The sequence below is a fragment of the Cetorhinus maximus genome, chromosome 15 (assembly GCF_964194155.1).
Source record: "Cetorhinus maximus chromosome 15, sCetMax3.hap1.1, whole genome shotgun sequence".
In the NCBI taxonomy this organism is placed as follows: Eukaryota; Metazoa; Chordata; class Chondrichthyes; order Lamniformes; family Cetorhinidae; genus Cetorhinus; species Cetorhinus maximus.
The window spans coordinates 3,552,417-3,576,067 of record NC_135893.1 but is presented as its reverse complement, the minus strand read 5'-3'; the positions used below and the strand labels follow the sequence as shown (position 1 = coordinate 3,576,067).

General features: G+C 42.9%; 1 protein-coding gene across 5 annotated transcripts in view; it reads right to left on the bottom strand.

Moving 5' to 3' along the window:
* Positions 1-7,716: 7,716 nt before the first annotated feature.
* Positions 7,717-23,651, bottom strand: part of LOC144690336 (guanine nucleotide-binding protein G(I)/G(S)/G(T) subunit beta-1) — a 76,853-nt gene continuing 60,918 nt past the window's right edge. For all 5 annotated transcript variants that reach the window (XM_078557696.1, XM_078557693.1, XM_078557695.1 and 2 more), the window contains exons 6-11: positions 18,600-18,762; positions 15,674-15,740; positions 14,615-14,816; positions 11,562-11,778; positions 11,039-11,152; positions 7,717-9,240 (exon numbers count right to left, since the gene is read on the bottom strand). In XM_078557696.1, the coding sequence (XP_078413822.1) occupies positions 11,046-11,152; positions 11,562-11,778; positions 14,615-14,816; positions 15,674-15,740; positions 18,600-18,762 (756 nt within the window). In that variant the 3' untranslated portion in view covers positions 7,717-9,240; positions 11,039-11,045. The remainder of the gene's footprint in view (positions 9,241-11,038; positions 11,153-11,561; positions 11,779-14,614; positions 14,817-15,673; positions 15,741-18,599; positions 18,763-23,651) is intronic.

The window sequence follows — 23,651 nt, the reverse complement described above, 5'->3', positions numbered from 1 at the left end:
CAACCCAAGCATTGCCGCTCATGCGGCAAGGCTGGTCATGTGGCGGCCAACTGCAGCGCCTCCCTCTGCAAGATCTGCAAACAGGAAGGGCACCAGACAAAAGACTGCAAACAGGCCAAGTGCTGCAACCTGTGTGGCGAGGCAAGTCACCTCTACAGGACCTGCCCCAAACGCTGCCGTACTTACGCACAGGCAGCCAAAGCCGACCACGGGGAAGCAGAAGAAATGTTCCGTGTCACTCCAACCACCAAGGCCCCCAGGGAGCTCAACGGGACAAAGGAGGACACAGAGAGAGACAAGGTGGAGAAAGAGATTGAGGCAACAGAGAGCCAATCAACAGCACCACCCCCTGAACCTTCCAGTCCTCAGGACAGCGAATCAATGGAGGAGGAGGCAGCAGTGGAAAAGCAGCAGGGGGAGTGGCGGACGGTGAAGAACAAGAAAAGTAAGAGGGAGCGAAGAAGAAGCAAAGGCGTTTCCCAGAGAAGCGGCAAGAGGCGTCTCCCATCCGACACGGATGACAAGGGCAGCAGCTCTTCGGATGAGGAAGTGCCAGAGCGGCACCGACAGAAGAGGCGGCAAAGCTCCAGGGCGTTGGAGGACGAGACACCCGAGCTCCAGAAAATTGGAGACAACAAGGAGACCAACGCACCCCAACTTTGCCTGCAACCTGAGGAGGCCAGTGCACCACAGCCCCTGGAATCTGGGAGCAGTGAGGCAATCATCGCACCCCAGCTCCAGGAAGCCGGGAACAGCAACCCCCCAGAGGGGGTGAGTTTTGGAGAAGCTTCTCCAGCAAAGGTCATCTCAAAATCCGCTCACTACGTGAACCTCCAGATGCCACTGGAGCAGAACACGGCCAAGGAGATCTACCTCAGCCCATCCAAAGTGAAGGAATTTGAGCTCACTACGGGTATGAAGGAGCAGACTAAAGGTCTGGGACTCTCAGAGACAGTGGTTTTGGTAGGAGAATAAATGCTTTAATATGGGTTTAAAGATTGTATCCATAAATGTGCGTAGCATTAAATCTACTACGCGATGTGTTGCGACCTTGGACTACCTTGCCAAGGTCAAAGCTGACCTGTTGTTTCTGCAGGAGTGTGCGATACCGCACCTCAGCTCCTACAGGCAATGGTCACGATGGTGGTCCCACGGGCCATCGATCTGGTCGGGCGGAAACGACTCTCGTTCCTCCGGCCTGGGTATTCTGCTGCGGGGAGGCAACTTCACCGTCTCCGAGGTCAAGGAGGTGGTGGGCGGGCGACTCCTGGTAGCAGACGTAATGTACAAGAACGCTCCACTCCGGTTAATTAACGTGTACGGCCCGGCACAAGGGGCTGAGCGGCTGGAGGTTTTTCAGCAGCTCCCACTGCTGCTGGCGACCTCCAGGCCGGTCATTCTGGGCGGGGACTTCAACTGCATCATCGATGCGGCTGGACGATCCGGCAGGGCCGGAAGCAGATTGGACGCTACGTCCAGATCCCTGATGGAAACAGTTAAGGATGCCAAGCTGCACGACGTCTTCAGCAACCCTGCAGACGGAGCGCAGCGTAGATACACCTGGTCGCGGCCAGACGGGTCCATTCGTTCCAGGATAGACTTCCTGTTTGTGTCCCGTGCATTCACAGTCAGATCCACCGACGTCAAGCCGGTGTTCTTCTCTGACCACTGCCTCCTACTGGCGGACTGCCACTTGGAGGAAGACCTGAGGGTGGGCAGGGGGGCATGGAAGCTAAATGTGCAACTGCTGACCCCAGAGAACATTGAGGAGCTCAAGAGGGATTACAAAGGTTGGAGAACCGTGAAACCCCTCTTTGAGTCCCTGACACACTGGTGGGAAGTGATCAAGGGAAGCATCAAGAGGTTTTTCATCCTCAAAGGCACCCAGAAAGCTAGAAAGGAACAGAGGGAAATGTCCCGACTCCAGGAAAAGATGCAGAATCTGCTCCGGCTGCGGTCGATGGGGGTCGATGTCAAGGAGGAGCTCCAAGAGGTGAAGGGCCAGCAAGCCTCGCACTTTGCCTCGGAGGCCTCCAAGATCATCTTCCGTTCCAGAGTCCGCTCCGTGGAGCAGGAGGAGACGTGCTCACGTTTCTTCTTCCAAAAGGTACACAGAGAGCGCTCTGTGATCAGCAGCCTGAAGGAAGAAGACGGCTCAGTAAAGTCATCACGGTCCGACATTCTGAGGATCAGCAAATCCTTTTATGCCGGACTGTATGACGTGAAGCCCACGGACAGCACGGCCTCCCAGTCCTTCCTGTCCTCTATCACGGAGGTCCTAGACCACAGTACTCGGGAGAGCCTAGACAAACCGCTAACCCCTGACGAACTGACTAAGGCCCTCGAGTCCTTCGAGAAGAGTAAAACCCCCGGAAGCGACGGCCTGCCGGCGGAGTTATATTCGGCTCTGTGGGACTTGATCGGCCCAGACCTGCTAGAAGTGTACGAGAGTATGCTCCTGGCCGGCAGCATGTCAGAATCCATGAGGAAAGGCATCATCACCCTCATCTACAAGCACAAGGGGGAAAGGGAGGAAATTAGAAATTGGCGACCCATTTCACTGTTGAATATGGACTATAAGATTCTGTCCAAGGTCATCGCCAACCGGGTCAAATCCACTCTGGAATTGGTGATTCACCCTGACCAGACCTGCTCTGTGCCAGGCAGGAAGATCTCTGACAGCCTGGCGCTGCTCAGGGATACGATTGCCTATGTACAGGACAGGGGTGTGGATACCTGCCTCATCAGCTTGGATCAGGAGAAGGCCTTTGACAGAATATCGCACACCTACATGGGGGATGTGCTCTCCAAAATGGGGTTTGGGGAGGGAATTCGAAATTGGATCCAACTGCTCTACACTAACATCAGTAGCGCAGTCTCAATCAATGGGTGGGAAACAGATAGCTTTCCGATTAAATCTGGAGTCAGGCAGGGCTGCCCTCTCTCGCCTGTCCTTTTTGTGTGCTGCATAGAACCCTTTGCCGAGTCCATCAGGAAGGATCCGGGCATAAGAGGAGTGACGATCCCAGGCAGTGGAGGCACTCAGGTAAAAGCCTCCCTGTACATGGACGACGTCGCCGTCTTCTGCTCGGATCCGCTGTCGGTGCGCAGACTGATGCACGTCTGCGACCAGTTCGAACTGGCCTCGGGAGCCAAGGTAAATCGTGGGAAGAGCGAGGCCATGTTCTTTGGGAAGTGGGCTGACCGATCCTTTGTCCCCTTCACTGTCAGGGCTGACGGCCTGAAGGTGCTGGGGATATGGTTCGGAGGGACCGGGGCATGCGTTAGAAACTGGAAGGAGCGAGTGGCTATGGTGAAAAGGAAACTGGGCATGTGGGAGCGACGCTCCCTCTCCATTGCGGGTAAGAACCTGGTCATCAGGTGTGAGGTACTCTCGCTGTTGCTGTACGTGGCGCAGGTCTGGCCCATTCCACACTCCTGCGCGATGGCGATCACTCGAGCCATCTTCCGCTTTATCTGGAGGTCGAAAATGGATCGTGTCTGCAGGGACGCGATGTACAAGCCTCTAGATAAAGGGGGAAAAAACGTGCCCAACATCGCCCTCATACTGATGGCCACCTTTGTGTGCGGCTGCATCAAGCGGTGCGTAGACCCTCAGTACGCAAACACCAAGTGTCACTACGTGCTGAGGTTCTACCTGTCCCCGGTGTTGCGAAGGATGGGTCTGGCCACGCTGCCGCGGAACGCTCCAAGTAGTTGGACCGTGCCGTACCACCTGTCCCTGGTGGAAAAATTTATGCAGAAAAACACCTTTGACCACAAGTCCATCAGGCAGTGGTCAGCACGTAACGTCCTAGAGGCCCTGAGGGATAAGGAGAGGGTGGACCCTGTGGGATGGTTCCCCGAGCAGACTGTCAAAGTCATTTGGCAGAATGCCTCATCGCCAGAACTTTCCAACAAGCACCAAGACGTAGCTTGGCTGGTGGTGAGAAAGGCCCTCCCCGTCAGATCCTTCCTACACGCCAGGAGTCTCACCCCCTCTGCACGTTGCCCTCGAGGTGGCTGTGGTGGGGAAGAGACCGTTGTTCACCTCCTTGTGGATTGTGCCTTTGCAAAGAAAGTCTGGAGAGAGATGCAGTGGTTGCTGTCGAGGTTCATCCCGAGCAGTTCTGTGACACAGGACTCTGTGCTCTACGGGCTGTTCCCAGGGACACACACCGAGACAAACATCAACTGCAGCTGGAGGATCATCAACTCGGTGAAAGACGCGCTTTGGTCTGCCCGAAACTTGTTGGTCTTCCAGCACAAAGAGTTGTCCCCGACCGATTGTTGCGGACTGGCACAATCCAAAGTCCAGGACTACGTGCTGAGGGACGCACTAAAGCTTGGGGCAGCTGCCGCAAAGGCGCAATGGGGAAGGGTCGCTGTCTAAGACCTTTCTACCACAGCGCACCGAGAGACTGGGAACTGTTTAGAGCCCCTCGGGCTGTACAGATCAAAATGAAAGGCTGTAAATGATTGTAATATTGTTTGTACTGATGCACCTGGTGATACATTTGTAAAAGTTTAACCTGGATTGTACCCTTGTAATGTTGTTTTTGAATTGGTTTTGAATGTGATTGAAGATTTTTTATGAATAAAGTATATTTTTACAATAAAAAAAAACAAATAGGTAATTACGTGGGCTGCCATTACCCAGAATACATAATCATTTACCTGCAGTGCAAATGCCACATGGATTATGACATTCAGCTAGTGTTTACAATAAATCTATGAAGGAACAAGTAGTATTCACCGTCCCATAGTGCATGCTTAACTGGTTGTAAAGCACTTTGGGATGTCCTTACAAATACAAGAAGTTTGGTGTTGAAAGAGAAAAATGTCTTGAACCTCGCTAAGTGCTTTGCAGTCAATTAAGTACTTTTTAAAAATGTAGTCACTGTTGTAAGAAACTCAGTGGACAATTTACACAAACATGCACTACCCAAATAAAAGGCACGGTGTTACTTGGTTTCTGTTGACTGAGTGTTTGCCAAATGCTTGTTGGCTACCTATGATGTGGGAGGGGTAGTTAATGACCTACGTACTTGATCAGGTTACAGAGCTGGAACTACGAGTGTGTCTGGGGATTGTAGTTATTCATTAGGATATGCCAACTATGCTACAGACAATCTATTGAAAGGACAATACCCTTCTAAGTGCAGGATTGTTCCTCGTGCTTTTGCCTGACCAATTTCCATGGAAATTCTTGCAATACCCCATATTTCCGGTTTAAAAACTCGAAATTCACTTCAATTTAGCCTTCAAAGAGCTCGAGGCTCAAAAAGAATACCTCAGGAAACTTTCTTTGATATTGCCTGAGAAACCCAAGATGTTAAACTGGACAAAATGGCTCTCCTTGTACACCATGCTCAAGAACAACCAAGACCAGTTGCTGGAGATTTGCTATGTGCAATGTACATAAAACAAAATATGGCGGTGCATTATGTCTACTCTCTCCCTACACCACCTGGATTTGAAAATCTGAAGTGCCTTATATCTAAAAGAATCCAGTCAACATTGATTGGAATTCTTTCAGGCTCAACTGCCACGTGCCCCTTTGCCCGAAAAATGCAACACTGAAAACTACGAAGGTTCTTTGGTAGGTGTTTCCCCTTGTGGGGGGGTGTGTAAAGTTAGGGATCCATAAATACAGCATAGTCACTAATAAATCTAATAAAGGAATTCAGGAGAACCTTCTTTACCAGAGTGGTTAGGTGGAACTTGCTATCACAGTAAGCAGTTATGCTGAATAGCAAAAGATGCTAGCTAAATACACAAATGAGAAAGGAATAGATGGAAATATTGATGGGGTTAGTAGTAGTAGACAGGGAGGATGTTCCAGAGCAGCATAAACACCAGTATACTCCAGCACTGCTGTAAAATCCATCTAATTCTGAATCAACCTTGAAGTTCAGAAGCCAAGGTAATCTCACTGTTAAAAATCAACTCCCCAACATGAGTAAATTGACTTCACAAAAGTTAAATAGCAATGATGACAAAGAATGGGGCTGTTGGTGAGAAACATGACCGAGCTTGAAATTCTTGGAAATCTCATTAGTGGTTGGTTACTTGCCTCAAAAAAATGGATGCTAGAAGTTTGTGATAATGAAAACTTGTGGAAGGAATGGACTTGTTAGGTGAAATGGCCTCCCCCCCCCCCCCCCATCCCCCCGGTGGTCTCGCTAGGCGGACCCAATTCAAAACTTCACAGCTGAAATTTTGTTTTGAGCCATTAGTAGCTTTTAAAAAAAATTAAACTGCTCACCTGAGAATTATCTATTTTCAACCTATCCATTTTAATTAGAAAAATATTAAACTATGTAACTAGAAGAGACCAATGAAGAAATGTGCAATGTTGTGCAGTTACTTGTAAATTTATCTGTAAAATGTAGCACTGCCTATTTAATTATAAAGCTTAAAATTTTCCAGAAATGCTACAAAATGTGCAACCAGGCAGCATAAATCATGGCTTGTTTAATGAAATCTTCACACCAGAACAAAATCGGTGCACAGGGCAAACAGTAAACTCATGATAGAACACAAAGTACTGGAAGGCTATTGACCTGCATCCTTAATAGTGGTAACACACTACAGTTATAACAGTGCTTTTATTTAAGGCAGCGGATTTCATTTAGATCAATTGTTATTTCAGCGATTTAAACAGGCATCTTTACTCATCAAGATTCCTGCACAAGAAGTGCAATCATAGGTTTGAAATATTTCTGAACTAATATCTTTTAAATTCAGAATGGCAGCTCAAATTTGCATTTAAAGGAGGTATGCAAATCAACCACTTTTCTATTTGGACAAATGGCTCTCATTGGGCCGTGAAAATATTATAGCTCAGAATAATTGAAATGAAATGATTGTTTGGCAGAACATTAAAAACATTACAATTGGCACAGATATATCATCTATGCTCAGTTAATTTCTCCAGCTGCTTGGATAAACGCATGGTATGGGAAGGCACTGTGCAATACAGATCAGGGAAGTTTCAGGTCTGACCTCCAGCTTCTGCTGATAATCTTAAAACAGATCATTAAGCAAGCAAGATTGAGCCTGACTACATGACTTGGACAACTCTGCCCACTTCGGTGAAGGCTACAAAACCACATTTCAGCAGGAGTCATCACTTTCAGGAATGGAAGGGAGCAAATAAACTTACAACATACAGAACAACTACAATCAATTGCATGAAAAAAAAATGATGGTAGAATTTCTGACACTGACAGCTTAAGGTTAGTATTTGTTTTATTAGTCCAATTTTTCTTTGGCTAGAAATCATACATTACATTCATAGCATGCAACAAACAAAGTACAGTGTACATGATATTGTGCAATAGCAAGTAAGCCTTGCAAAAGGGTCTGAAGGCAACACTGGGGGCAAGTTTTGGGGAGTGGTGCTATTATGGTATATACTGTGCTCACTAAACCAATGTTTGGTGTGTTCTGGCTGTGCTACCTTCCACACAGCAGTCCATTAACCTACTCTAGTTGGTGCAGCATGTCCTCCCATGCAATGCTGAAGCTATGCGCGGAGTGTTGCTGATGCCCCATCTAACAGCTGAAAGTAGGCCAGAAATGGGGAATGGATATTACCAAATTTCTTCTATTCAGTGTCAGGAGCTTTTGAAGTTTCTAATTAATGATGGACAATCTTGCTTCTGTGAGTCTATGGAAACATATGCTAAAAGTAACCAGCCGAGACATACCTCATGTCAAACTGCTTTATTACATCTTAAATAACAGTACATTTTAATATAGTTATCTATCTTGCATCCAGCTTTCTTGTAGTACACCAACTTCAAAATTAAATACAAAAGGCAAAAGGAAAGGAGTGAGGAGAGACCTACAGAATTAATGGAAAGGGTTGCCAGTCCAGGCCTACGCACAATTACAGCACATCTGTACAGGTTTGCAGGAACAGAATGAGAAAGCCACTAATGCTAGTAAAGAGCACTTCTGTTTACAGTAAAGTATGGTGCAGAAAACTCTGCCGTTCAACTCAGCAAAATCAGAAAGCCAGAAACCTGTTCTAGAAAATGATTCTAACATTAAGCTTTCTACATAAAGAATTTCAATTTTTAATGTATAAACAGGATGGTTTGTTTCCTTAAGAATCATTCAAGGTGAAGATCATTTGAACAGGCCAAGTTTGTTGTGAGAGCACTACTCCAGAAAGTGCATAGCTTTTTTATTCTTCATTGTTTATGCACAGAGTAGCCATGATTACAGCTGCAATGGTTACAATTTAACAGGTGTGTCTTAAAAGAACATCTACTGACTTAATTCCATAAGCACTTTTTGCAATTCTACAGCATGCTTCTATAAGAGTAAACCCTCCCATGGCAAAAGGAAAAACAAAAAAAAAACCTCCCAAAAAAAATTAACTTAGAAACCTCAAGATCATTATTTTCAACATTGACTTACATCATTTGATACACACATTGACCAAATCCAAGCACAGGACATCTGCGGCTGCTACAAGCAGGAATCTCCAGTAAGTGTGGGCAGAGTGAGCCCTGAGCAACTTTACTGAGAAACCCACCAGTTTAAAATTCATTGGGGAGTTTTAATTTTTCTACGTAACCCACAAGGTGAAGGGGGAAAATATTACATTATTTTAAAAACAAGCATTCATTACCAGGACTGTGTGCTTGGTTAGTTTAGTTCCAACACATTTTAAATGCAACATTTGTGCAACAAAAGGTCCGTGACACAGGACAAGACCAAAAAGAAGATAGCTCTGGGACTAATTTACAGTCATTGACAAACCAGGACGATGCTGGTCTAGGACTCCCTTGTTTAGCAGAAAAATTTCATACCAGCAAATTCCTTAGCTAAAAACACAACTTAAAATTGAGATGCGTGTTAAAACAGAGCTTTCAACCCTTAACTGACAGCAAACCTTCATGGATCTAAAATTTTAAACTACTGAGAAATTACCTGTTTATTCATGATTACCAAGTTTATTTTATAGCTACATTTTGTGGGATGATAGTGTTTTCTCAAGACAGAAACAAAATAATGGTCCCAAAAGGAATGCGCAATCTCATTTTTATACCACAGAATCTTCCATTTAAAGATGCCTAACATTGTGCTCTTCATTATAGCAAAGGTTAAAAGTACATTTTGCCCTTTGAAGTTGGGGGTGTCCAAGTCAGTATCAGTGGATCGGATATGCAATGTCATTGAATGTGGAATGGTCTTCCAGTCACCATGGAGTCCATCTGCAATCTGGAAAGAATGAAGAAAATTTGATTTGATGAGTATTGTACAGTTGCTCCTTGTTTAGACAGACATTGGAAATAAAAACTTCCTGACTGAACGAGCCCTTGTTCACAATTCATCAACATTGTGCCCTGGGACTTGATGTTAGTCAGCTAACATGTCTACATCACACTAGTCAGAATGTTATGATTCAACTCCCTACTTTAAAAATGAGCTTAATCCATGGTGTCACTTCTTTATAGGTTAAACACCTTGGTTAATACCATATTTTTATACTCAAAACACATGGAATATTCCCAAAAATTTCCAAATGCACATAAGGCCATTTGATCCATTAGGTAATTCTAGCAAATATGAACCATTTTGTTCTTGTGGGACAACGCTCAAGCAAAAGGATCCCGTTGTTTTTCTCATCAAATGTCAGGGGCTCCCTACATTGTAGCTTGCAAGGTTCTGGGAAAACTATTTTGGAACACATGCATGAAAATGTCATGGGCTTGCCTTGTTCTACACAAGCTGAATTAACTAATTTAATTTCCAAATATTTGCAGAGCACTAGGTCCAATTTTCAAATGTGGGGCAGCAGGTACAATGACAGAATTCCTTCACTCAAATGAAACTTAGGGGATACCCACGGAGTTTCTGTGGTCTACCCCGCCTAAATGCAAATTAAATATTGATAACAGTGATGAATAGCAGCTTGAAGTTAGTAGGGTGACTTTGCAAACCACACTGACAGCACAGCCTTAAATTAAAGAACCACGCATATTTGAAGGGCAAATGTTAGTAGTAACTTGAAGAGCAAAATCATGACCACAGCAGAGAACCACTGTGGGTCTCACTCTACAATTTTCTAGAAGCTTGCATATAACAGGATACCAAAAGGTGATTCCCTAACTACCCAAATATGTCATCATATGTTTGAAGGGCGCAGAATGAAGGAGGATGCATTGCTCATGGTACTATAACTTGCTATACACCAATTGTTTTATTTAACACAAGCAAAATATGGTAGCCAAAGTAAATTTGATTACATGCCCTTTAATAAATGAAGAGCCATTCTTCATGCACTTCATTGGTTTGCTTTATAAAATCAGATCCAGAACATATCAGGAAATTCTATTTGATTCAGCCCAACATGAGGAATTACAGCACTTTAGAAATCTCTTTAGAAGTAGCATGAAGCTTCACTCCGGTAGCTGCAGCAAGATTTTTCATGCTGATATTTCCTCTTCCCTCCCAATTGCTTGTACAGAAACCTGTAAAGTTACACTGCCGGAAACAGATTTTCTTTCGTGTTTGTGCAGTGAGACTTGGACAGCAAATTTTTCTCTTCACGAAGCATGAAAAAAGCAAACTTCATTATTCAGGAAAATTGAGAACAAACCAGTATATTTTTTAGGATTTTAATAAAATGCCAATCAAGACATGGAGGCCAATTGGAAGAGAATTCTTAAGATTCTCCACAGTATCACCGATGAACTGCACCACTATTCACTTCCAAAATTCTCTTCATAAACAAAGTGATAAAGAAATTGTATAGAATACATTCACAATGATTGCAAAATCAGTGCAGGGTCATAAGACAATAGCTAATAGAAACAAGGCTGCCAATAACTCATTTTCAGCTTGCTGTGATCTGTAAACATACTAATTGTATTTTCTTCTAATAATAGCGCAACTTGCTTTCGCAATCAAACTGATTTTTTCACACCAAATTTGAACTTAACCTAATCGCAAGAAACAAGTTTACATACAACACAAATATGTTGGATCATCTGCAGAGAAAAACTGCTCAACAAACCTAAGATTTAGTTCCAGATCTTCAGAAAACTATCCCATGATCCTGTTGCAACTGCCATGCCATCATCAGTAACACCCAGACAGCTTACACGATTATCATGGCCAGCCAGAACACCTGAAACAGTTAAGGGAAAAACCTTTAACATAACTTGCACTTGGATTTCAGCAGGTAGGGAGCAATACCATAAAACTAAAGATGACCTCCATTCATTAATCTGGATTTAGGGCTAATTTGATTTGAGTCCAGATTTAGATCTCAGGCTGCATATCTTTGGTGCTTTATTTGAAAAAAATTAGGTGATGTTTTCTGCCATTCCAAGAATGATGAATACATTTAGCTAACATTTTACCAGTGTTAGTTGTAATGATGCTAGTTTGTTAAATTGCATAGCAAGACTCAGAAAAATCATAGGCTATTAGACAATTTTAAATTTACTTATCCAAAATCTATTTTACACAGGAAATATTTTCATAATCCACAAAATAAAAGCAGGGCATAATTAAGGTGAAAATGTGTGAAGTACCAGCACGGTCAGCTTTCAGAGTATCCCAGACATTGCAGTTGAAGTCATCATAGCCAGCTAGCAGCAGACGACCACTCTTGGAGAATGCTACAGATGTAATGCCACAAATGATGTTATCATGGGAATACACCATCAACTCCTGATCAGCACGCACATCAAACAGCCTGCAGGTGGCATCATCTGAGCCAGTCGCAAATGCATTTCCATTAGGGAAGAACTGAAAGGCAATAGAGCACATTAAACACTTCCGTATGCACACCGGCATTTTACACGCACACACCAGCATTTTACACACGTACGAGCGCACACCAGCATTTTACACACGTACGTGCGCACACCAGCATTTTACACACGTACAAGTGCACACCAGCATTTTACACACGTACAAGTGCACACCAGCATTTTACACACGTACATGCGCACACCAGCATTTTACACAGGTACGTGCGCACACCAGCATTTTACACACATGCATCCAGGCATTTCTAGCATTAAGACATAGGCAGGCATTTACAACAGCTTTTATCTATATAGCACCTTTGTCGTAATAAAGCGTCTCAAGGTGCTTCAGAGGCGTTATAAAACAAAGTATGACACTGAGCCATATAAGGAGATATTAGGGCAAATAACCAAAAGCTTGGTCAACGAGGTAAATTTTAAAGAGTATCTTAAAGGAAGGAAGAGAGCTAGAGATTTAGGGAGGGAATTCCAGAGCTCAGGGCCCAGGCATGAAGGCACATCCAAAGATAGTGTGTTTAAAATCAGGGATGCTTATGAGGAGCACATATATCTGGGGCTTTAGGGCTGGAAGAGATCAGAGAGAGAGAGATGAGGCTATGAAGAGATTGAAAACAAGGGTAAGAATTTTAAAATAGAAGCATTAACTGGGAAACAGTGTAGTTCAGCAGCCACAGGGATGATGGGTGAACAGCATTTGGTGGGAGTTAGGATACAGTCAGCAGAGTTTTGGAGGCCTTTAAGTTTATGGAGTAGAATGTGGTAGGTCAGCTATGAGTACGTTAGAATAGTCAAGCCTGGAATTAACAAAAGTGTGAATGAGGCTTCAGCAGATGAGCTGATGCAGGGACAGAGATGGGTGATATTATAGATGTGGAAATAAGCGGTGTTAGCAGTGTCACGGATGTGCGGTTGAAAGCTCATCTAAGGGCCAAGTATTAATTGAGCTTGCCAGCAGCCTGGCTCAGCTGCATAGTTGTCTGGGACAGAACCAGTGGTGAGGTCCAAAGGCAACAGATTCAGATTTCCAATACTTAACTAGAGAAAATTTCTGCGCACTCAGGGAAAACAGGAAAGAAAGGGTTAGGGAGAAAGGTTATCTAAACCGATACTCATATTTTGTATTTCTAGGCTCCTGCCCTCCTGAAGTGTTCTTGTGATGTCAATTACATGTGTCTTAGAGTGTCCAGATTAAATGGGGTGAGCAGCGTGGGCTTTAAGTGGCAGCTGACCCTAAAGTGCTGAATGACAAAAATGCTCAAGCAGCTCAATATGCAGCAAAGCTCATCAACACTGTTTTGCCCCTGGAGCCAGGTGACCGCAGATGGCCTATTATTTTGTATGCCAAGGCTAAACCAGTGGGAAACAATATTATAGTTTCTCCTATACTATAGTATTGAGGAGACTGGGCCTATATTCTCTAGAGTTTAGGTGATCTCATTGAAACATACAAATTCTTACAGGACTTGACAGGGTAGCTGCAAGGAGGATGTTTCCCCTGGCTGGGGGAGGGGGGGCGCCTCTAGACACAGTCTCAGAAGAAGAGGTAGGCCATTTAGAACTGAGATGAGGAGGAATTTCTTGACTCAGAGTGGTGAATCTTTGGAATTCTCTATCCCAGAGGGGTGTGAAGGCTCAGTCATTGAGTATATTCAAGACAGAGATTGATAGATTTTTAGATATTAAAGATTATAGAGATAGAGGAGGAAAGAGTAGATAATCAGCCGTGATCTACCAGAATGGTGGAGGAGGTTCAAGGGGTCGAATGCCCTAACTATGCTCCGATGTTCCTGTTTTTGCAGAGCTTTGCAGAAGTAAAATCACCAAGTTGTCTTCAAGTGATTTAAAGGAACATGGAAAATAAGCCTTTCTGGGTAACCATTCAATTTTAAACTTTGAATGCAAAGTAGAAGTAGAAACATGTTTGAACAGAGATCTGCTCCAACTTTGTCTGAGCCCAGAAAATATAGTTAGATACAGTATATTTCCTCTTGCAGAAAGTTAAACATTTAAATAGACACAAGTCAGGAATGTGAAGGAATACTCCCTACTTGCCTGGGTGAGTGTAACTTCAACAGCAATCAAGACATTTCACATAATTCAGCCCAAAGCAGCTTGATTGCCACCCCACCCATCACCTAAAACATTCATTCTCGCCATTACCAATGCATAGTGGCAGCATTGTGTACCATCTATAAGATGCACTGCAGTAACTCATCTTCGACAGCACCTTCCAAACCTGTGACCTCTGCCACCCAGAAGGACAAGGGCAGCTGACGCATGGTAACACCATCTGTAAGTTTCCCTCTTAGCCACACACTATCCTGTGGTTCCTTCACGGTCACTGGGTCAAAATCCTGGAATTCCCTTCCTAACAGCATTTTGGGTGTACCTACACCACATGGACTGCAGTGGTTCAAAAAGACAGCTCCACACCACCTTCAAGGGCAACTAAGGATAGGAAATAAATGCTGGCCTAGCCAGTGATGCCCACATCCCATAAATTTTTTAAAAAGTACTTGATCTTTGCTGTGTCTACAAATGTTTTTTGATCATATGTGTTATTAATTTGACATGTTTGTCATGTGTCGGTGCAGACACGATGGGCCGAAAGGCCTCTTCTGCACTGAGATTCTGTGATGCCTCGTTATTTTAAGCCCCAAAGAAATTCTCAAACCTTATTTTTGTAGAAATATTTTACTAAGCTAGGGGAAGGATCAAAACTATATTTTGTTGGTTCTGACTGACTAACGATTAGAACAGCATCACTCCAGTCAAGCACAAAACAAACCCACAAAAGATAAAGCTAAACTTACACAAATGGCATTTATGTCAGATTCATGTCCAGTAAAAGTCTGTCGGCACATGCCATCTCGAATGTCCCAAAGTTTGCCTGAGGCATCACAAGCACCAGAGACAAAAAGCCTTGTATCAGGGCCAAGAGAAAGGCTCATGACATCACCAGTATGGCCAGTGAATGTGGTTGTTTGCTGCCCGGTTTCAATGTCCCAAAGAGCACTGATGAGAGAAAATGTATAAAAGTAAATAGCTTAGATGCAAAGGAATGCTTCAAATTAACATTTCAATAATCTCAACGGCCAACGTTTCATCTGAGAAATTCTAACATTTCAAATTGTGTTTAAATCTGCATATAGCTTTAACCCAAGTGCTGCGCTCAGGATAACTAAACCAAGAAGGCTGCCAATTTAAGCAGAATCACAAATTCTGCAACAAGGTTAAAGTAAACATGGAAATATAAAGGGGTCAAATGCATCCTCCTGATTTCCCCCCATTTGCTTGGATGAAATAATTAGGTTTTTATATAAAACTGTAACAAGGCAAGGCCAACTTATTTACTATATCCTATCATTCCGTTCCATGCTCATGGCTGACAAGCCATTTCAATATCCCCCCACCATAATCAATGAGCCAAGCAAGAAAGATGGAACTCATTTCTACTGCAATCATGAAGCAACATTTAATATTCAAGCTAAGGCTGGTATCTGGCCTGGTGTTGGCAGCTTTCATATTTTACCCCTTATACTATGTTTAGTATGTAACTGTGTCCTTATTTTACTTCCATCCAATACCTTATGACCATAAAAAGCTCCGGAAAAACATTTTGCTTTTTTTGCCCCCAGATCATTTTACAATAATTTATTCTGGTGACTCTTTCCTTACTGCACTTCAAGGATACAGTCCTTGGACTTTTCAAAGTAGACTAAATGCACATGGTATAGAAAAGATGAAATTTTCAACACTGTGCCTAACTTTCATCCAGTATCCTGAATACTACATGAACATAGGTTGCTCACTTGACAGTACACTTCAAAGCACATTTTAAAAATAGTTGGCAGCATGACTTCAACACTCACCAAGTGGTGTCTCCTGAACTGGTTACAATTTGATTATCATCCAGGAAGCGGCAGCAGGACAGATAGCCTGTAATCAAGAACAGTTAAAGCAGAAATGATTAAAACTGCAGGTGTATATAAAAACAGCCAAAATCTGTACTCATTTTGAATAACTCTCTTCCTGTAATCTAGTCAAAGTTAAAATTACAGTTAACGACAGTAACGTTACAATATGCATTATGCTTATTTTCATTAATTTATTTTGCTAGTATCAACTTCTTGCTGCAGTGTGGCTCCATGGGCACCACAAGTCCTTCTGTAACCTGCCCATATGAGTATTATTTAAGGCTGTATTAGCAGCCACCGCAACTGCAGGCAGCATATTCAGAAGACGGGACATGAAGTCACAGTGCCTGTGATGTCACTGGTGCCATAGGTAGCTGCCTGCATCAAAGAATTGGACCATCCATAATACTGAGCAATGTAAAACTATTTAAACAATTGCAACATTAATAAAACGTGTTCTTTTCCACCCCCACCATGGTTGAGGACCTGGTTTTCACAGAAAATTGAACCCCAGAACACCAGTTAAAAATCCTAGGATCACAACTGTGCTTTATTCGCTGCCTCACTGGTCACCCCGCTCCCAACCCCTCACTGCCCTGTTCCCTTGCTGTCTACAGCGAGGGGGACTGCAGCGAGTGAAGCCAAAGGTTGGGTGCGAGGTGAGCAAGTGGGCAGTGAGCATTCAACGGGTGCACAACGATGACATCAGCAGCACCACTGCACATGTGCCAGACATACAATGATGACAGAGTGGCAGTGACTTCCTGTTCAAGTGTGGTGGCAGACATAGTGATTACTTCCGGGACAACAGACACTGGTAAGTTACCTTGTTTCAATCAAGTTCAACCCTGCCCTCACTCACGTCCACATATTTGTTGCAGCACCCACAGCCGATTGTCCCCTCTTAACTCAGGGAACGGAGGAAAATGATAATATCCACATTAACATAGGGCTGAGATCAGCTAGTTTGGTAGAAATCAAGTTGAACCTAGGACTTTCCCCATATGGCTCAAGTACTCACTGCAGCAAAGGAGAAAAATACTCATCTTAACTCTACACAAGGGGAAACAGGAGGAGTAAAGATTTGCCACATCAATTTATCAAGGACCAGCCATCTGAATACCAGGATGTTCAAACATTGAGGATCTGTTAACATCCTGGAAGGCTCAACCTTCTGAGTGAAGCAGTTTCCCCTCATTCAAGTCCAAAATAGCTGACATCTTTTCCTGATACTGAGAGATCTACAAAGGTGTTGTCAATGAGTCTCCATGGGGATGGCAGCCTGGAACTACCACATAATCAGTATAAATGTGTCTCAGCTATTTCAAAACAAGAACTTGGAAAGGTTGCTGTTAAGATAGTAAGTATTTCTTTAATTCCACAAAGTAGTATTTATTTACAACAATTTTGCACAGGTTTGGGTCATTTATCACTAAAATTGTTATTGCCATCAATCCAAGGATTTGGTTTGAATTCTGTCTTCCATGCTAAGACGCAGGAACTAACAGGCCATGCCCCTTAAGATGACTAGTGACAGTGAAATTGTGCGAGATTTGGCTGAAATCAGGGTCAGAAAATAAGCCTTTTACTCACTATAGCTGGGAATTTTAAGGGTGAAGTCCACTACCCCCAAATACTGAGATAGTGTACTGCTGTTCACCAGACTGACTGGAGTGCCATCAATATCCAGAACATCAGCAAGGAATCACTAAAGTCGCCATGTATTATCAACATTCTGGTCTTGTTAAATTCAACTGGAACTTTTAACTCCAGGGGTGAAACTTCCAACAACATTTAAAATAGTTGTCTTTTTAAAAAATTCAATAATGGGACGTGGGCATCGTTAGCTAGGCCAGCATTTATTGCACATCCCTAACTGCCCTTAAGATGGTGGTGGTGAGCTTCCTTCTTGAACTGCTGCAATCCATGTGGTGTAGGTACACCCACAGTGCTGTTAGGGAGGGAGTTCCAGGATTTTGACCCAATAACAGTGAAGGAACAGCAATATAGTTCCAAGTCAAGATCATGAATGACTTGGAGGTGAACCTCCAGGTGGTGGTGTTCCCAAGTGTCTGCTGCCTTTGTCCTTCTAGATGGTAGTGGTCGTGGGTTTGGAAGGTGTTGTCTAAGGAGTCTTGGCAATTTCCTGCAGTGTATCTTGTAGATGGTACACACTGCATCAGTGGTGGAGGGAGTGAATGTGGATGGGGTGCCAATCAAACGGTCTGCTTTGTCTGGATGGTGTCAAGCTTCTTGAGTGTTGTTGGAGCTGCACTCACCAAGGCAAGTGGAGAATATTTCATCCCACTCCTGACCTGTGCCTCGTAGATGGTGGACAGGCTTTGGGGGAGTCAGGGAGTGAGTTACCCACTGCAGGGCTCTTAGCTTCTGACCTGCCCTTGTAGCCACTGTATTTCTACAGCTAGTCCAATTCAGTTTCTGGTCAATGGTAACCTCCACGATGTTGATCATGGAGGATTCAGAGATGGTAATGCCACTGAATGTCATGGGGCAATGGTTAGAATCTCTTCCGTTGGAGAAAGTTTGATCAGTGGGTTGAACTGTATGAAAGGTTTTGGGGACCTCCCTCAAATAATCTGTAGTTTCCATAGCTCTTTCTGAACTTAAGAATGTAAGAAATAATAATAGGCCATATAGCCCACGAGCCTGCTCCGGTATACAATTAAGGTCAAGGCTGAACTTCTACAACAGCTCCACTTTTTGCCAGATTCCCACATCCCTGGTAAATCCCTTATCATTTGGCAAAGTACAGCCTTACATAGGGTCAAAATGTCCATTAAAATTAATACAAACACCTGTGTTTTTATATGAATACAGCATCAGCCTCCAATAAGAGAAAAGATCTGTTGAGACTCCTTACCTGTATGCCCAGCCAACTCACGACTCACACGGACATTTCCTTCACGGGTTTTCAGGTTATAAATGGAACAGATGTTATCCAAACCACCACAAGCAACATAGTTCCCAGAAGGAGCATATGCACAAGTCATGACCCAGGAAGACCTCAGAGGAATGGCATGAACCTATTGTTCAGACACAAAGAACAAGATACAGTACATCTTGAAGTGGTGCCTTATTTCTAATGCGTGAGAGAATATTGTCACGCCAAACTGATTTAAAAATTCACCTTATTACTTAGCAATAAGAGCTTAAGATTATGAATTTGCTTTGTTTTTTTCAAAGCCAATTTTGTTAATTGACATTGTTTTTACTGTCTTGGTTTCATAATTACTCTATTACACACAGCAACCACAAAGAAAGAATGTAACTCAAGAGTCAAATTCATCTGCACTGATACTTGGCTGAACATCAGAATTTGTGTAACTCTTTGACAGGTGTGGTAACAGTTTCAAGTGGAATACTTTAGATACCAGACAATACACTAGCTCGCCATGACTCAAACATTTAACAAGTTCAAAAAAAATGTTCAAATGTGAAAACACTCCCATCACCAGCTGGATTTTTCTACCTTTAATCCTTAATGTCAATCTACACAGTTACAACTGTATTATTCATTCTGACAAGATATTCATTTCTCCATTTGAAAAAATATTCTGAAACTTCCCATATTAACACCACAGAATTGCTTGTAACATCATATTTATACTCAAGCCTGAACAGACAAACATGTTGGATGAAGACAACAATTAAGCACTCTCCTGAAGCCAGCACAAAAGATGTCAAAAGCTGTTTTCAGAAGGCTTCACCTGGTCAGTCTCAACCTAATTCTTAGTAGATAGCAACACAGCACGTGTTGCAAAATTCAATGAATCTGAATGAAAATGAAACAATGGAACAAACTAACCAAGTGCAAGTTTGTGGTTGAATGTTGCTGGGACAGCATCACTTTTGCATTATGAATAGCATACATTACCTGTTAATGCACCAATAATTCACTAGCAACAGACAGTGGGAACTTAGTTTTAAAAAAGGTTGATTAAACCTAACCTATTAAAAAAAGTGCATTATGATGCTGATCCCAAACAAGTATTCCATTCTTTTGCATTAACTGTTCACAAAAATGAGCAAAAAATTCAAATCTATTTAATAAAAAGTGAACAAACATCCATGGAGCATAGGAAAACATCCAGAGATCAAAGGCAGTTTAACAAAAACACTTCCACGAGCTAATCAGAAAACACCATTATCCACTTAACTACTGACACATCTACCAGAAATGTCCACTGTATCCCCCAACACACCAGAAACAAAACCACAAGAGACCCATAAATTCTTACAATTTACAGTGGCAAACACGATCTGAACCAAAATGACATGACTTAGTTTCTACCAGAAACTGTTAACTTAGAGAAGCTAGGACAAATGAAACATTTTCTCAAGAGCTTCAGTTGAAGTCAATTCTTTTTTTTTAAGATCACACGTTATAAAAAATGTCAGCTGAAGCACAGCTGGAGGGGTAGGAAGATAAGAGGGAAAGACTTGCAGTAGTTGTATATGTCAATGCAGTTTTCTCCCTTCTCTAACATGACAGATAAATGTTCGGAGTTACTTTTATTGTAGTACAATAGAAAAAATAAGGTACATGATAAGCCAGAAAGGTGTAATTTTGCCAGTGTTCTGATCAGATGGCTATCAAGATGCAGTGACATTACAAATCAAACATGCCTTTGCATTAAATTTTAACATTAAGGTTGCTTGTCACTACATTATCAAAGTGCCATCAACTATTATAGATTAGAAAATGCCCTGAAGTAAGACCTCTGACTCACGGACTATGTACCGGGATCTAATTAAGACAGCACAGTAAAGTCATCATGGAGATGTTGAATATCTGAACAACCTTTTTAGTAAGGTATAAAATAGAATCCCTTTATCTAAATTATTCTACAAAATTAAAGAAACACATCCCATGTGGGCTTCATTTTCAATTGATTCAATCTTTACTGTTTCCCATTTGGGCCAAAAATTTCAATTTGATTTTTTAAAACAAGTAGAGCAATCAATAACCAGCTGTATTTACATAGCACCTTTGAGAAAAACATCTCAAAGTGCTTCACAGAGGCACTGGACGTACTGTGCCAGTGAAGGAGATATTGGGAGGAGTGACCAAAAAGCTGTGTCACTAAAATAGGTTCGAAGGAGCAAATTCCACAGTGTGGGCCTATATGAAGGTGTAGACACCAGTGGTGAGGAAAAAGGAGGGGTGGGGTTTGGTGGCCAAGTATGTCATCAAGGCACCCTACCAAAATTGAAGTCAGTGGCAAATCGTGGGGAAATCTCTCCACTGTTTAGAGTCATAACTAGCACAAAAATAAATGGTCGGGGTGCTGAAAGTCAATCACGGCTGGAGTTCCTCAGGGTAGTGTCCTATGCCCAATCATCTTTAGTTGCTTTACTAATTATCTTCCCTGCAAAAACGGTCAGAAGTTTGCTGATGACTGTAGTGTTCAGTACAATTTGCAACTCCTCAGATGCTGAAGCAGCCTGTGTTCACATGCCTTGACATTCAACAGCATTCCTATCGCCGAATTCTCCCATCAACATCCTGAAGGTTACCACTGGCTAAAAACTTAACTGGATCAGCCATATAAATACCGTGGCTTAATACAGATCAGAAGTTGGGAATTCTGTGGCAAGTAACTCGCCTTCTGACTCCACAAAGCCAATCTACCACTACAATGGAATACTTGCCTGGATGATTGCAACTTCAAAAACAGTCAAGAAACTCAACAGCATCCGAGACAAAACAACCCGTTTGATCATCACCCCATCCACCACCTTAAATATCAAGTCCCTCCACCACCAGTGCCCAGTGTGTACCATCTGCAAAATGCACTGCAGCAACTCACCAAGCCTCCTTCAACAGCACCTCCCAATCCCATGACCTCTATTACATAGAAGAACAAAGGCAGCAAATGCAAGGGAACACCACCATCTGCAAGTCTCCTTCCAAGGTACACATCATCCTGACTTGGAACTATATTGCTGTTCACTCATTGCTGCTGGATCAAAATCCTGGTGCTGCCTCCCTAACAGCACTGTGGGTTAACTTACACTAGATGGACTGTAACGGTTCAAGAAGGCAGCTCATCACCACCTTCTCAAGAGAAATTAGGAATGGGCTATAAATACTAGAGCTGGGCTGGGTGGCAGGGGGGATGCCAGTGTAAGGGGCTATGGGCTATATTAGATGTGTAAGTGGGCAGTCTTTGTGATAGAGAGGATATGGGGTCACGAGCTCAGCTTGGTGCTGAATGAAATGCCAAAGCTGCAAACAATCTGGTTTAAACTGAGATGGCAGATGGATGGAGGATGACATCATCGTTGAAATGGGTAGGGAGGTTGAAGCAGGGAGCAATGACAGCTTCAGCTTTCCTATTGTTTAAATGGAGGGTAAGGAACCAATAACACATCCTTGGGGCACTCCAGAGATAACAGCCTAATGAAGGGAAGAAATGTTACTGTTGGCAATTCCGTGGCTATAACTGGATAAGAAAGGGTGGAATCAAATGAGGGCAGGCCCTTTGAGTTGGACAACGAACAGCATTGGAAAGAGAAGGTGGATCAACCCTGTCAATACCTGCAGAGATGATGAGGAGGAAGAATGCATCATAGCAACAATCACAAAAAATATAATTTGTGACCTTAATTAAGGCTGATTCAGTTGTAACAGGGTCGGAGGCATGGTTGGAAAGGTTCGGAAGAGTTGAGAGAAAGATGGAGACACTAATTTGGGAACCGACAGTATGTTTAACAACTTTGGAGAGGAAAGGGAGGTTTGAGATAGGGCAACAGTTTATAAAGATTGATGGAATCAGCTGTTTTGAAAAGGAGGTGGAGATGATGGCAGCTTTGAAAGGGAGGGAGATATCACCTGGGAAGTATTTACAACATCAGCTAGCATAGAGGCTTGGAAGGGAAGCTAGATGTTCAGCAATTTAGTGGCAGTGGGAATAGGTGACGAACTTGGAGATCGTGTGAGGGGTGATAGAGGAATGTGGGCTTAGAGCTAGGGTGGGGGAATCTGGTGGGGTAGGGGTAGGGGTAGGAAGGCTTGGCAACCTAAACAAAGGAAAACAGGGGAAGCAGCAGAAACTTGTTGATGTGAGGGTGGAGATGTCACCACACAACTAGCAAAAATATATACTCGGGGTGAACATAATGGTTTTCATGTCTCCCACCTGGTGTTTAGCTTTTGCAATGCTCTTTAATAACATTTAGCAGTCATATTTTTGCTGCACTTTATCAAAATTACTTTTGAATGTGAAGTCCAGCATTTTTAAAGATAAAATGGTTAATAGACTGATTACAAATATATATTCAGGCTGGTTCAGGTGGTCAGGCTGAGCCTCTGACCCCATGTCCTCTCTATCACAAAGACTGCCTACATACACATCTGTAACATAGCTATCCTCCAATCTCCCCACCTCAGGCCATCTCCAACATTTATTGCCAATCCCTGAATGCTGCTAGTGACTTAAAACACAAGATAGAGAGTTTACCATATATAGTTTATATCAATGTTATGCTTATGTCAACTCCATTTCAAATGTAGTGAGTTAGTCATCCTCCTGTAGTAGATGTACCAGCCTCAATACAAAGTGCTGCAGTACACCATCACATCAGGAATTTCCAGCTGATTCTATGCCAACTCCTTTGTGCAGTCAGTGAAAGATTCTGAACATTTCAATACTTTTGTACACCTCTGAAAACACTATGCTTACAACCACTGATACAGTTCAAGTCTGCAGCTGCTTACATGTGCAATTAAACTATAAAAAAAAATCCAACAATATTTTAAATCTTTTATGGAGCATGCTTCACTTCAATTTGAATTGGAGAAGTCCACATAAATAACACTAAATATCCCAGCAGAGATGAGTTTAAGTCTTACAAAGCACAATTGAGGGAATTATAAAGCAGAAAGTTATTGTTCAGATTTATAATTACG